This window comes from Salvelinus fontinalis, chromosome 1 (assembly GCF_029448725.1).
Source record: "Salvelinus fontinalis isolate EN_2023a chromosome 1, ASM2944872v1, whole genome shotgun sequence".
NCBI lineage: Eukaryota > Metazoa > Chordata > Actinopteri > Salmoniformes > Salmonidae > Salvelinus > Salvelinus fontinalis.
The window spans coordinates 28471534-28487476 of record NC_074665.1 but is presented as its reverse complement, the minus strand read 5'-3'; the positions used below and the strand labels follow the sequence as shown (position 1 = coordinate 28487476).

The 15943-nt window shown below is 39.1% G+C and overlaps 1 protein-coding gene across 1 annotated transcript; it reads left to right on the top strand.

Moving 5' to 3' along the window:
• The first annotated feature begins 5717 nt into the window (after window positions 1–5717).
• LOC129852158 (ectonucleoside triphosphate diphosphohydrolase 6-like) lies at window positions 5718–15609 on the top strand. Its single transcript, XM_055918253.1, has 14 exons — window positions 5718–5962; window positions 6362–6689; window positions 7476–7552; window positions 7680–7823; window positions 8600–8675; window positions 10468–10503; window positions 11019–11107; window positions 11710–11789; window positions 13468–13532; window positions 14108–14212; window positions 14365–14505; window positions 14619–14675; window positions 14897–15009; window positions 15144–15609. Exons 2-14 carry the CDS (start codon window positions 6422–6424, stop codon window positions 15225–15227), a joined length of 1335 nt encoding a protein of 444 aa, XP_055774228.1. The 5' UTR covers window positions 5718–5962; window positions 6362–6421; the 3' UTR covers window positions 15228–15609.
• The last annotated feature ends 334 nt before the right edge of the window (window positions 15610–15943 follow it).

Genomic DNA, 15943 nt, shown 5'->3' with positions numbered 1-15943 from the left:
CAGTTGGCAAAGGATGGACATCTGAAATTGAGGAACACTAGTGTCAGCCCATCCTTAATGATTATGCAGTCAGTTTCCATGTATGGTGGCTAATTTGGTAAGTGACTAGAATGTAAATGTAAGCTCTTTTGGATATTTGCTGTATTTTCTCTGGTTTTACAGTTTGGATTGTAGTATCAACACCTCACAAAATCTCCCATTATTTATATTGGAGAATACAATCCAAAATCAAAAGGGGGGTGTATATGTGAGAAAGAGGAGAGGATTCAGTCAACAACCTTGTGACTTGTAGTTACTTGCTATATATCTAGGCCACATGATACTATAAGGAGGATTATTAGGAAATAATTCAGGGATTTATAGGGATATAATTCAGTGTAAATACAGTATATTAGAATAGTAAGTAATAGAAGATTCCACTTTCATCTTTTAAATCAGGGTTCTCCATGGATTAGGAGATGGGCAGCATGGACATCTGGCCAGAGCTACCTTTAATTTTTCTAAGTAAATATGTGTATTTTATGTATTTCTTTGAGCAAAGCATTGGCTGTTTAAAAATTCCTAAGGTCATATACCACTGACCCATATTATGGACATTTTGACTATCGAAGAATGATGTATTCTTATCTTTCATCCTCTTCAGTAATTGGGATCATAATATTCAAAAGAGCTTTTTTATTCAAAAATCTAAAACCCAAGACTGAAAGTCTGTAATCAGGCCTTTCTTGAAGCATACTGTACCAAACTCTGCAAAAAGAAATAGACTACTGATTAATCTCATTGGATTATTTACGTTGCCTTCAACATGATTGACCTGTTGAAATGAAATTAAAATGTGTGTTCAATGGGATTTTCTAGGAAAATCCTGTTATGTTCGTTGAAAAACCACTTTGATAATAAGGAATGACTAATTCTCCAAAAGTCGATTAAATGTCATCTCATCCGATGTTGCCCTGTCCCCATGAAATACAGCAGGTCATGGCTTTTGCTGAGGTTATGTATATTTAGATTTACCAATAAAAGCTGGATTAGACACATTTTTTGTGTAAGGGGTTTTCTTATTATTCAGGGTGTAGGCTACTGCTCCACCCGGGCGTCAATCTAAGTAACAAAAAAAATCCCCATCAAAATCAGTCAGTTTAAACTAGAGAAATCTTATTAGTATGGGCTGCGTCTCAATCCACCAAATCCGCCTATGTCGGCTTTCCGCGTCTGCGGTGGAAGGTGGCCGAGCTACAGCGGTGTTTGTCAGACCATGAGACATCTCCAAAATCGGTCTTCTCACGAAAACATCTGACTGTCCGAACAGTTTGGCCTAAAAAATAACAAGGGTGTTCTCCGTAACCCATACAAATTAATGGAAGCATGGAGGTAGTTTTGTGCCAACAAAACTAAGGGGTTAAATATGTAAAAAAAAAAAAAAAATCAAAAATCGAAAGGTTCTTATAGATCCTAAATATAGGACAAACACTTCAAATCCTTGTTCCTTATGATGGATTTTTTGACTGTCTTTTTTTTTTGCCATTTTAAATATGTTAAACCATGACATTGTTGAATACTAATTTCTGACTGTCTTGAATGGCATTCAGGTGCGTACATTATTTCGCTTCATAAACTGGGTAGTTCGAGCCCTGAATACTGATTGGCTGACAGTCCTGGTATATCAGACCGTATACCACGGATATGACAAAACATTTATTTTTACCTCTCTATTTATGTGGTAACCTGTTTATAATAGCAATAAGGCTAAAGCCTAAGGGCTGTTTTTAGGCCTAATGCAACAAAAAAGTCAAAGGCTTTAGTTAATTCTCACATGTTCTATTTTTGAACTGCTTTTGAAAGCGAAAGTTGACTTGAAAACATTATTGGCATTACTGAATTCGATTTTCATAATAGCAAGCTAAGACTAATGGTTTGGTTAGCTAAACTAGCAAGTATGTTTGTTTGGTTACCAAGGCAACTAATGTAGCTATCTAGTAAAATTGCCAGATACTTCTCAGTGGATGTTGAACACATTTCTACATGCAAATGAACACATTTCTAGCAGCAAATGTGTTAAATTATAGCCATGGTATATAAGGGTTATAATCAACAAGGGGGTCTATGTGTTCTCTGGAAAATAATGCAACTCCGTGGAAAGTAAGTTCCACTCCTTTCGCGGAACTATGTGCATAGAAAACAAGCCATTAGGGAAACAGAAATGTTCAAATATATGATATTGAGTCATCCTAGTTTTAACAGTAATCCCACAAAGCTGTGTCAACCTGCTGTCTTTATTTACTGTGGCTCAAGAGTCTGATAGAAGAGACTATGATGCTAGTTATGAAAAGAGGGACATTTTGAAAAGCCCTAACCCATTTTTATCCACAATGAAGGGAAGCATAGTCTGTGCATTAAGATATTTGGACAATATTTATCTCAATCATCCTCTGTGTCGAGTTGATTTGTCGATTACTGTATTTGGAATTTGAAAGGAAAAAGTGCTTTGTAACATTTTTAGAATTCAACCCTCTACAGACTCGCCTAAGTGAACCCTCCTTAAAATATAGGAATATACAAATGCTTTGCACTCTACTACTACTACTACTATCTATCTATTCTACTACTACCACTACTACTACTATTAGTAGTTTACTGTTTAGAACCTTGAGAAAACACTACCAATATTATGTAGTTATATTCTTACTGCTACTGGCGTTCACAATAGCTTATACGCAATTTAGTAGTAGCAGTAGTAGAAGTAGTAGTACTAGTAGTGGTTACCACTTACCGAGTGGTTAAAAGTGACTAGATAGAACTAAGGGGGCAAAGACATTCCTTGAGAATCCACAATCATAGGCATGATGGGAGCAGAAGCAGGTCAGAGGGGCTCTTTCCTCCCCACGTAGACATTTCTGCCTCGCTTAACAACTTAGTTGGATTAGTCATCATTCCATTGAAAGTGCCCCTTAATGATCTGAAGTAATTGTTCTAAATGTCATTTGTATGTAAATCTCTGTGCCGATTAGGATCCACTCAACGTACTTTTGTTATTATTATCATTATTATTAAAATGTTTGCTCGTGGAGGAGAAAGATTACAGAACCATCAAGCATGTTGTCTGACCCATTAACTGATAAAAAAGCTGTTAAGGGGCTTAAATATTAAATTACATATATGGACCACAGAGTGATGAAACTGTACTATTTCTCTACCTCGTGAAGAGTGTAAAGGCTTTAGATTGCAGAAAGCTCAGAAAAACGTCCTATGAGAGAGAGAGAGAGAGAGGGAGAGAGAAGGAGAGAGAGAGAGAGAGAGAGAGAGAGAGAGTTGTAGATTTTTTATTTTATGCTCCAATTATATATCCTTTGAATAGTTATGACAAATTGAGCCTGAAGCAGCCTGTAAACTTCCACTCAACAAATTAATTGTGTTAAACAATGCTGCCTAGGTACACACACAAACAACCCCCCCCCCCCCCCACACACACACACTACTGAGCATATGGTCTTTTCATGGCGTCCTCTACATCTGCAGACTTTGAATAAGGGACTCTAATTGAATATCTACAAAACCATCACCAACCTCCCTTCAAATTCCCAAAGCCCCTCAATGCCAGTCATTTATTTACACTGAACAAAAATATAAACGCTACATGTAAAGTGTTGGTCCTATGTTTCATGAGCTGAAATAAAAGATCGCAGAAATGTTCCATACTCACAAAAACCTTTTTTCTCAAATGTTGTGCACAAATTTGTTTACATCCCTGTTAGTGAGCATTTGAGCCTTAGTCAAGATAATCCATCCATCTGACAGGTGTGGCATATCAAGAAGCCGATTAAAAAGCATGATCATTACACAGGTACACCTTGTGCTGGGTACAATAAAAGGCCACTCTAAAATATGCAGTTTTGTCACACAACACAACCACAGACCACGTCTTCACCTGTGGGATCTTCTGAGACCAGCCACCCGGACAGCTGATGAAACTGAGGAATATTTCTGTCTGTAATAAAGCCCTTTTGTGGTCAAAAAAAATAATTCTGATTGGGTGGGCCTAGCTCCCAAGTGGGTGGGCCTATGCCCTCCCAGGCCTACAAATGGCAGAGCCTCTGCCCAGTCATGTGAAATCCATAGATTAGGGCCTAATGAATTTATCTCAATTGACTGATTTACTTTTATAAACTGTAATTTCAGCAACATCTTTGAAATTTTGCATGCTGCGTTTATATTTTTGTTCAGTATACTTATATGCATGAGTGTGTGTGGTTGTGTACGTTCAGAGTGTTACATGTGTGCATAATTAAGCACACCAAAAGATTGGCCCATATATCAAAGTCTAATGATTGTTCATTGAGGTAATGAATAGAGTAGCAAACTGGTAAACCTTAACAAAACTATTAATTGTTGGAGAGGGAGGTGAAGTGCTTTTGACAGGAGCTGGCCAGAGACAGACCAGCTGGTGCCATATTGTCAACAAGGACAATGAGAATGTAATTGCCTTCAGTATCTCTCTTTGAAAAAGGGTGTGAAACGATGGGTAATAAACTTTTTTTTAAGGCTATTGAACTGTCCATTTGAGTTAAGATCCATTATTACAGATTTTCATGAAACCTGGACTCATGGGTAGAAGTAAAATAGTAAGCAAAAATCTGTGACATACAAATGAGTATGATATGATATGTTTGGTATGGTATGCATTCATTTGTGGATGTCCATCATCCATTTCTTATGATATGTTACGAATTGTAATTCGTAAGATATATTCCAAATTACAAGTCGTATGATATATTACGAAATTAAATGTGTTGTGGCTAACGTTAGCTAGGTTAGGGGTTAGGATTAGGGGTTAAAATTAGGGTTAGGAATGAGTTTAAAGGGTTAATTAAAGTTAGCGATAGGAGAAGGGGTTGGCTAACATGCTAATTAGTTGCAAAGTAGCTAAAAAGTAGTAAGTAGTTGCAAAGTTGTTAATTAGCTAAAATGCTAAATGATTAACTTTGGGTTATGGGTAACAGTGAATGAGATAGAGATTCAATTGAAATAGAGCATGTGAATCTGCTAAAATAAAAAAAATAGAAATCAAACAGTGGATTACACAACCAAATCATATAAACTCTTCTGAACTAAAATATTCTTTGAATTGTACAGGTAGAATGAGAGGCCACATCAAACGTGTAACTAACTGTACATCATCCTAGTGCAGTTATAGCACTTTTATACTTTGATATAAGAAATTCCAACTTTTCAAAAAAACAAACAAAATGTGGTTTCACAAATTGAAGTTGTGATGCAATGTTGTGCAGTCATAGGATATATTTTTCTGTTTATTGTTTCTCATACTGTATGATCGATTCTAATAATGTATAAGAGGTGTTGTTTTTGTTTTCTCACATACAAATTATTTGCTTTCCATAATACGTTAGCCTACTTCTGAAGTTGTGTGGTTTCACTAGGTAGGTAGTTTAACAAAATCTGGACTAAATAATTGTCAGAATTATGGTCACAGTTGATTTGGGTAGTGCCAACCTTCAGTACTGGAAATAATCTTGCCAATTTTAATTTGCCAGATAATGTACAAACCCCTTTTGAGCCTATGTATAAACTATTTGGTATTTTGCCGGGTTAATTTACTAGTCGGAACAAGGAAACTCGAAAATGTCGGACTTGTTAAATGGATGCAGTTATACACGTGCCGCGTTCAACCAGTCAGCAAGTCGGACATTTCTGAGTCGGACATTTCTGAGTTTTCTAATTCCGACTAGTTCGTGAACGCGGCATTTTCTTCACACGTCATCACTAAAACACACACTAATGTAATCAAACAGAGACTTGGATTGGGTAGAAGTCCGAGCACCAAGCGAATTAATTATTTGACATGAGTTTTCAAACTATCGTCCCAGATAGGAACAGCGAAAATGCGAATGGAATCAGAATAAGTAGCTAGCTAGCTATTTATGCTACACGCATAGGATTTGCTCTCGTAAGTTGTCTTCAATATTAGCAAGCCAGGAACAAAGCCAGTTAGCTATCTGCTACACTAGCTAACGTTAGTAAATGTTGTTTGTCTCTTACTGTACTATAATACAGTGACAGCTAGCCTGCCAGTATTTACACTATCCTACATAAGATTTCATGCTAGCAATTCAAACGGGAGAACAATAGAGTACCTAGAAGTGTACGTTAGTCACTAAAGCAATTAGCTAGCTTATTTAGCTAGTACTGAAACAGTGTTTTATAGCTAGTGGCGCTGATGTTGAAAAACTTGAAATGATGTATACAAGTAACGTTAACTAGCTAAACTTTGGTGAACCCGTTATTGTCACCTTTCTAACAGCCCTCTATCAGATCACTAACTGCTGTATGACTGTTTCATTTTCAGGACGAACGGCCTTCAGTTCTGTATGGAACTGCAGAATGTGCCTTACACACACCAGTCACCATGAGGTTACCAAAGTTGGCCAGTGTTTTTGTCTTCTTGGGCTGCCTGGCAGCTTACCTGATGTTTGTTAAGCGCCACTATGATGGTGTAAGGCCAGCCATCTCCAAAATACCACCTCACTTCCCACACAGATTGGGCTTGTCGGGCAGTCCCAACAGACCGACCACCTCAGAAGTGGTCAGCGGACGTTTCCAGTATGGCGTTATGTTTGATGCTGGGAGCACAGGGACAAGGATCCATGTCTTCAAGTTTCAACTGGAGGACAACGGTACAGTACATGTGTGCATTGTTGAAAACAAATATATTACACTGGGAGAGGTAGAAAAGACCGTATGAATGTAGAAATGTTACCTCCATACCTCTGAACCCAAAATCAAAATGTCTCTATTCCATCCATTAATGGACTTGTTTGGTGAATAGTATTATGAATAGCATCTGCAAATAAAGTTGACCAAAATGGATCAATTAAATGTAAATGCATTGCTTTTAGAATTTGTAATCTATGTGCGGCAGCAAAAGTATTAATTACAGATTTGAATCCATGTGAGATATGTAAGGCTTTCAGGCTTAATTTGTTTTATGTGCCTCATATTAGGCTTACGCTGCCCCATACGCTGCCCCATACCAGGAATCCCCCCAAAAAGTTACTGTAAAGTTATCGCATTTATTTCAACATTAAGCTAAATAATTTAAGTGCTGTTTTGGCTTTATTGTTAAACCAATGATTGTTATATTCTAATGGCTACCAAGCACCTGCTATTTATGTTGAAATAGCCCTCATTGTTTTTCACAAACACACAACATGTCAAGTAGAGGTTCACAGAAGCAATGTAGATATTCTGACAAAATAGAACAAGTCAATTGTTATGGCAGTGTTATATAGGCTACTTTATTATATCACTCTGCTTGCCATGGTTTTTCTGCTTTGGTGGTAACTATTAGCATTACTCAAATCTACATTAGCACCCTACAATTCTATTTCAATTGTGAATTAAATGTCAACTGTATTTCACTGCAACGGGCTTCATGCTATTTGTTCTGTCTTTTTCTACAGAGGCTCCTAAATTGGCACATGAAACATTCAGAGCAATAAAACCAGGTCTATCTGCATATGCTGATGACCCAGAAAAGGTTACCGACTTCATATATCTATTTGAAAAGAACAGTCAAGATACTCCTAAATGTAGACCATCTCTTATTGCACTGACATTATCTTTAGAAATCAAATCTCTTGGTTCCACTGTGTTTTGTTTCTTAGTGTAAAGTAGGGATCCTGGAGCTGTTGGCTGTTGCCCAAGGCAGCATTCCCTCCTCTGTATGGAGCAGCACTCCTCTGGTCCTCAAGGCCACTGCAGGCCTCCGTCTTTTGCCTGGGGAGAAGGCCACACACCTACTGGACAGGGTGAGCCTTTCACCACTGGCCAATGTCTGTGGACTCACTGCGTAGATAGATTGCCATACCACAAACGCTGCACAGTTCCCACTCTCTCACCTTGTGGAGTTAGCATTTCCGTTAGCTGTTTTGTTACATTTCACCTCGATTTCGGATTTTACATTGGAAAAAGACAAGAGTTGTGCTGGGACAAGCATGTAGGTTGGCAGCGGTCGAATAATGAGTTGCCCACTTACAAATGAGCTAGGCTATGTAATTGCATAACTTGTCTAAATTTACCCCATACTGTTGGTGGTCCTCCTGGTACAGTAATACCATCAGCTGAAAGCACTTAATGACATGAATGAGTTGCATAAGTGACCTCTTGTACGCTTGTTTGATCACCTGTCAGTGTTCCGGGTCCTCCACGCCTTTCACAGATCCTCCTCTCCACCTCTTTTTTTTTTCTCTCTCTCCATTTAATAGCCTATGACAGGTTCACCTAAGGACTACACACCCTAACCTGTTTAGTTTGTAGTTGAACTGTTACGTGGCCAAGTGTTACCACACCCAACCCCTTTTTACAACAACGAGAGGTGTGAATTAAATGCACGTCATCCTTGTCCTAAAGATGCATAAATGTGCCATCTATACAGCTCGTGAATAGTAGTATTTATATATTGCAAAGTTGATTTCATGCAGGTATTACCTTATAGAAAGAATCGTGTCATGTACATGAAGTATGTATGTGGAAAACAGCTTCCAAACATGGTTGAGGAAGAACTGACCTTAAGCTTTCTATCTAGGTGAGGGAGGTGTTTGGGGAGTCTCCATTCCTGTCCAGAGGGGACAGTGTGTCCATAATGGATGGCACTGATGAAGGTATGTCTGGCCCTCACCCACCTGTAGTTTCACAAAACACGTCCTTCCTGTGCAAGTGTTTCTAGTGTCGTACTGTGGGACTCACATTTTTGTATACAATACTTTTTTATTTTTTTTATAGACGCAAGATTCCCCCTTAATCCAATTAGAATTCAATGTTTTTACACTGCAACCATTTGGGTCTTAGTGAAGCAATTTATCCATGGCCTTGCCAATTTATGGACATTTAAAAAAAAAAAGAAGTCCTGTGACTTTTTGATGTAGATAATTCTTTTCTCATTTGACAGTTCTTCTAATTCATAACAATTTCTAGATGTTCTTTCATCTAGCATGAAGAATTGGCATTAATAGAGGTAACAGAAGTTATCACAGGACTGGATCCTTGGGATCACTGATTAGGATGTTTCCGTACAGTGTTGCATTGACTCAGAGAGCTAGAGAGGTCACTCAGTTTTACCCTGCCCTGAATTACCCAATGCACACAGGCATTTAGCGGATTATGGAAAAAAGCTAATTAAATGTGTCAATCTCCGCTTTAACCTCCATGACTAATTACAGCAAAACTTTTGACAGGAGTGCAGAATTAATAGAATTTGTAAATAATGTAGTTGGGACTGGACTGGAGCCCTCTGTGTCCAGTGGAGTGGCCTAGATGGTAGAGGCCCTCTCTGGTCCATTACTGGCTTGTTTGAGCAACATCAAGCTGTTTGGTGACAGGCTATGTTTCTGTGGCTACTAGTTTCTGGTCCTTTGGCCTGGTATTGACCATTCAATTCTCTGCAATTACTGTGGGCATTGACGCTTTAATAGGATTGTTATATTGAAATAAGATATACATTTGTGTTTTCTGTTGAAAGGCATGTTTGGTATAGGCACAAAAGTAGTACATCAAATATTTTAAATCCAATCCTTTTAAAGTAGTTTATACAAGCAATTATGGGCATGCAGGATAATGTTCCGTTTAATCTCTGCAAACTGAATATCCTCCATTTGATTTCTGAGACTGAAAATGTTGTCTTCCCCAAGTCTATCAGCTTGTTACAGTGGAGGTGACCTGACCCTTGGAAAATACCTTTTATGATTACTGAATTAACTTTGAAGTTCACGTTTTTGGGCCTAATGGACAAATTCCTCTGGCGTCATTGCTGAGCCGTAACGCTAAACTCCCGCTCGATCCATAACCGGATTTCACCGCCTTATTATCAGTTCGATTTTTGCCACTCTTGCCCCAGACGCTAATCCAAGTGGAGATTACACATGCTTCTCTGAATCGAACAGACTTATAAAAGAATCTAAGGGGTATTTGAGGGAGGACGGAGGGATAAAGTGGACAAAGTGTATGGTAGCTAAGCGACAGTGTTTTGGTCATAATGACTACTAGCGCAGCAGTCTTTTTGAAGTTGTTTGTTTGTAAATGTCAATTGCTTCTCGACATCCTACTGTAAGAGTTTTATCCTAAAGCTCCTATGATATAGTTCTGAGTCCAAAAACTAGGAAAGGGTCATTACAGGATTGTTAAAGGCACTAATGCACGCAATGGAGTCCTACTCACTGAGTGCAAACATAATGTAATGCCATAATGTATATAGCATAATCTCATTTGACCTAAATAGTTGACCCCTAAGCACTGTTGCATGACTAACTTAAAAAGGTTAGACATTTTCTATATTGTTTTTTTTTTGTTTAAAGGATTTCAGTACAAACTATGTAACCATGTTATACATGTATTATGAAGGATTGAGTAGGAGGGATGAGGTAATCACCATCTCTTTTCTTTTACTCCCCCTCACAGGGATCTCTGCTTGGATCACTGTCAACTTCCTCACAGGTGAGATGCTTTCAAACTTTTTTTACTGTCAGTTGCTAATGGCATAGATAGCATTGGTAAGGATCGATATAGAGTAAGCTTTGAGATTATAGGTGTACCAGATGTAAGAGAAAATATATTCCAGTGCGAATGTGACCATCTATACTGCATCTTTCCCTTTCAAGACGATTTGATACGTATCTAGATACATGGGATACGATACTGGAGTGATATGTTTTAGTTTGGAACGATTCGGTGAACTAAAGGCCAAGACGTCCTGTACTGACCCTACCACCCTCACCCTCATGGGCCCTGGCCCCAAGCTCAATGTTCAGAACAGGCTTAGTGCTGGTACATAAACAGAACACCAGCTAAATAGATTAATCTGGACAAGAAATGTTGATTACCTGTTATTGGATTAGCCTAGCGCTGCATCCCCAGTTCCTCCTTGGTGACCACACTGGCACGCCCCCCCCCCCCCCCCCCGACCCGCTCTGTCTCCCCTTCTCTCTCTCCTCCTCTCGCTCTCTCTGCAGGGGGTCTCCATGGCTCTGGCACACCCACTGTGGGGATGCTGGATTTGGGAGGGGGGTCCACCCAGATCACCTTCTCCCCCCAGGATGAGGTACAATAAGGCGACAGTGTTTGATAGGGGATGTACACACACACACACACACACACACACACACACACACACACACACACACACACACACAGTAGATAATGAAGCCAGATCTCTTCTCTAAAGCAACACAAACTACCGGGATGTCCTCTCATCTTAGGGCTTAATCAGCAAATGCCACGCTAATCCGAAAGGGCTGGTAAATAAACGTTGTTGGACATTAGGTTGGAGGGGGATTTCTTGTTCCTTAACTAGGTCAGGCCTTGTACGCGAGGGATTGAGGACCAATTTACCATGTCATTACACTGCTTTTCAAAGAGTTTAAACTCTCCCGGCAAGCCGTTCACGCCGTAGGGGTGAAATTGGTTTTGCAGATTGCGGCAGTTTTTTTTTTTTTCTTCTTATTGAGTAGATCCTTTTTGTCGGTTTGATGTCAAACAGCACAGTGTGATGTTTGTATAAGCTCTAGCTGGTCACCCAGGAATTGGGGTTCATATAAGAAAGCATGTACCGTTCTGCCATTTTTAAATCTAGAAATGTTTTGTTTGCAAATGTGTAAAGCCACACAATTGTATGTTTTTTTTGCATCTTTTCTTTCTCTCCAGAAAACCATCCAGACCTCACCCATCAACTACATTACATCATTTCAGATGTTCAACAGCACCCACACACTCTACTCACACAGGTACTATCGTGCACTATGTTTAGACGGATAATTGGGCTCTTTGGAAAGCCCTCCTCCCTCTTTATGTTAAACCTACGGTGTGGTGCATCCAGCTGCAAAAGGCTATATTATTGCAACTGTCATATATTTTTATTGCAATGATTCCTACCATTTTATTTTTTGTTTGCATGGAGTTTTAAGATGAAAGCTGTAGCACATGTATATGGCAAATATATATATATATATATATATATATATATATATATATATATATATATATATATATATATATATATATATATGCGCTCAAGTACACTCTTCCATTTTTGGCTTAATAATATCTTATACTAAGGCTAAGTGCTAAAGCAGCTTTGGTGGGACATTTACAGTGGGTATCATAAGTATTAACCTTCCTTGGATTTTTTTCATCTTTTTTTGTGTGTTTGGGATCATGGCTATACAGCAATTTTTGCCATAGATTTTCAAACGGATTTAAGTCAAAACTGTAACTTGCCATTATTGTTCTGCTAAAAGGTGAATTCCTCTCCCAGTGTCTGGTGTAAAGCAGGTTTTCTAGGACTTTGCCTGTGCTTAGCTCCATCCCGTTTCTTTTTATCCTGAACAACTCTTTGCCGATGTCAAGCATACCCATATCATGATGCAGCCACCACCATGCTTGATAAGGAGACAGTTACTCAATGACGTGTTGTTGGATTTTTTTTCAGTATTACTTTAGTGCTTTGTTGCATACATATGCATGTTTTGGAATATTTGTATTCTTTTTACACTCATTTAAGTCATTATTGTGGAGTCTCTACAATGTTGATCCATCCTCAGTTTTCTCCCATCACAGCCATTGAACTCCGTAGCTGTTTTAAAATCACCAATGGCCTCATGGTGACATCCCTGAGCAGTGTCCTTTCTGTCCTGCAGTTCAGTTCAGAAGGACGACTGTGTCTTTGATGTCTGGTTGGTTTATTACAACATCCACAGCGTAATTAACTTGACCATGCTTAAAGAGATATTCGATGTCTGATGTGTTATTGTTACCCATCTACCAATCACTGCCCTTCTTTGAGGCTTTTGAACAGCTCCCTGGTCTTTGTAGTTCTGTACTTGAATTTCAATACTTGACTGAGGGACGTCACGGGTGTTATATGTATGGGAGACAAAGGAAGGGGTAGTCATAAAGTTATGTCAACTCATATTATTTCACAGAGTGAGTCCATGTAACTTATGTGGGGTTTTTTATAACAATTTTTTTATACCATATTTTACTCCTGAACTAATTTTGACTTGTCTAAACAAAGGGGTGAACTTACTATTTTTATTAATTTGTAGAATTTTTTTCTTACTTTGACATTAATAGTTATGTGTAGATCAATGACAATTAAATCTATTTCAATCCCAACCACAAAATGTGAAAAACTCCAATGGGGTGAATACTTATGGTACATACTGTAGTTTAATGTTTGGCACTGTGGAGGGCCCTACCTGCTTTTCTGAAATGCAGCCCTTTCTGTGCTGTTGTTCAGAGAGTGAAACAGGTTTATTCTTCCTGTCCTCAGGTTAGTGTATGACCCTGCTACGTTTTTTGGCATGTTGCACAAACTGTATGACTACACACACTCTGACACACCTCTCTCACGCTCTTATTTCTGTGTATCAGCGACTGATTCTGCTTTCTTTTCTTCCACAGCTACCTTGGTCTAGGCTTGATGTCGGCAAGACTAGCTATCTTGGGAGGAATCGAGGGACAGCCTTGTATGTGGTTTTTCAATTTGCTTTCATCGTTGACTTTTAAAGACCCTCCCCGTCCTGATAAATAAGCCATTATCTAATCTTTTAATAACATGGACCAAGATTAATTCCTTGCATGCCAGCTGTTGCTGTGATTTAGTTGATGCCTGGCTTTAAGAACTGCCATCAGTCGAATGCCCCGGATGCAGTTCTCCATGGGGATTTTCATTTTATACACTTGAATTTTAATCAGATTTCTTTGATACATTTGTTTGTTGTATAATCTATTTATTCTCAATGTTCCCTCAATTTATTTTTGGTTATAGGGTTGCTTTAGTGTGCCGCCAGATGTCGGCCAATAGTCATAAAACCTGTTGGAGCACAGCAATTTCAGATGCTGTGTCCCCTTACAGCTTTATACTTATTGTGGAAATTGTTGGCCGAACGACAACCCCACTTTAGTTCGTTGTTTATTTTTTTGTAAAATGTAGCCTTCTCCAGCCATAGCTTTCAAATATATCCCGCCTGTGTACCAAAACATGAGTTATGCTGGTCAGGACAAAATTCAATGTGCATTCTCTCTGTTCTATTTTCAACAGTAGAGGGCGCCAGCACCGAGCTAGTAAGCCCCTGCTTAGCCCCGGAATACTCTGGCCAATGGGAACATGCAGAAGTTCTGTATACTGTGAAGGGCCAGAAGGCAGGTACGGTAAAAAGAGATTAATAACTAACTTAAAATGAATATTACTAACGCTAAGTACCAATTGTTACGTCAGTTGATGAACAATTAATTGCCTGTCGGATCGTGACTGATCTGACCAATTTTTGTGTATAAACAGTTTTGTTTCTGTTTCAGGAGAGCCCATTTATGAGTCATGCCTTAGGAAAGTGGAGAAGATGCTGTATAGAAAGGTGACGAAGGCAGGGGAAGCCAAAGATATGGAATTCTATGCCTTTTCCTACTACTATGACAGAGCTGTGGATCTGGGTGCTATTGGTAGGAACCCTACCTGCCTTTTGCCACAAATGAATATGCTGCCCAGTTTTCTATAATGATATCTTAATTTAGTAACTGAATGTAGTTCTATTCTAATCACCCCACTAACTCAGATGAGAAAACAGGAGGGACTATAAAAGTCAGCGACTACATTGATGCTGCCAAGAGAGGTAAGACGGCGCCCTCATGCTGCAGTTTTGTGTACTGTATGTGGTTCACTGCCACCAAACTGAATTTTGAGTAGAACATGACTTATCCCTATTCATCAACGTTTGAGCATTCACACATTTTAATGAATAAGTCATCCCAAGTTCTATTGGAATGTATTGAATACTTGCAAGAACTCAGCATATAGTATGCTGATTTACAAGTATGTCTTGCTTTCTCGCAGTGTGCAACGGAATGCCGGTTACTTCAGGAGAGAATCCTTTCCTTTGTCTGGATCTGACCTACATCTCTGGGATGCTGCAAGAGCTTGGTTTTCCCAGAGATAAAGTATTTAAGGTAAGAATCAAATGCAAATAAAAGCCATTTATCATTCATTCGAAATCAACTGTGACGGTGTCGCACTGAGGCTGTGCTTTTCCATGGGTCTGCATCGGACGGCCAAAGACAGAACTGTGTGTGTGTGTTTTCAGCTGGCGAGGAAGATTGACGAAGTGGAGACTAGCTGGGCTCTGGGGGCTACTTTCCACTACATCGAGTCCCTCCGCAGTCAGTGAGCTGCCAGTCTCTCCTCTCACTCGCCACTGCCATGACGTGCCAGTGATTCTGTGCTGCAAAGTATGCTCTGGGAAAATGCCCCCCGGTGATTGTACCTGTTCTTAAGTTTGATCAAAATGTGAGTTTATATTACCAGTCACCTTTGGATGTTTTACTTATATCTTTTGGCAGGTGTGATTGTTTTGTACTTATAAAGGAATGTTAGTTGTATAGTAATCAAGCACATTTTACTGGTGTATTTTGAAGGAGCATGACCTATTACATATTTTTAAATATAAAGTTGCTGAAATGTAAATGTCTGTACAATTGTATACAGTTCAGAATCATGAACTAAAATATTGAAGGCATATGTATTTTGAATGATAAAACAAATTGAAACAATTTACAGATTCAACACCTTTTATTAGCATATTCTGCTCAGACAAACCATCAAGCCATAGCCTATACCACTGACATTTTGTCACTATTAAACAGAATTGATCTTCAACATGACATTGGGGAGCAGCATATTCCCAGTCTCGTAGGAATGCATCACACCACTCGCTCAGGCACTGGGAGCAGGATGTAGCATTCCTGGTGTTGGCTCTGCTAGTGACCTTCAGCCACTCAGTGAACAGCTCCCCGTCGTTCCGCATAGCAGGAGGAAGATCAAAACAATCCTGGTCCTGGGCACCCACAGTGGTGCTCTTTTTTTGTTGTTCTTGCCCAGCACTAA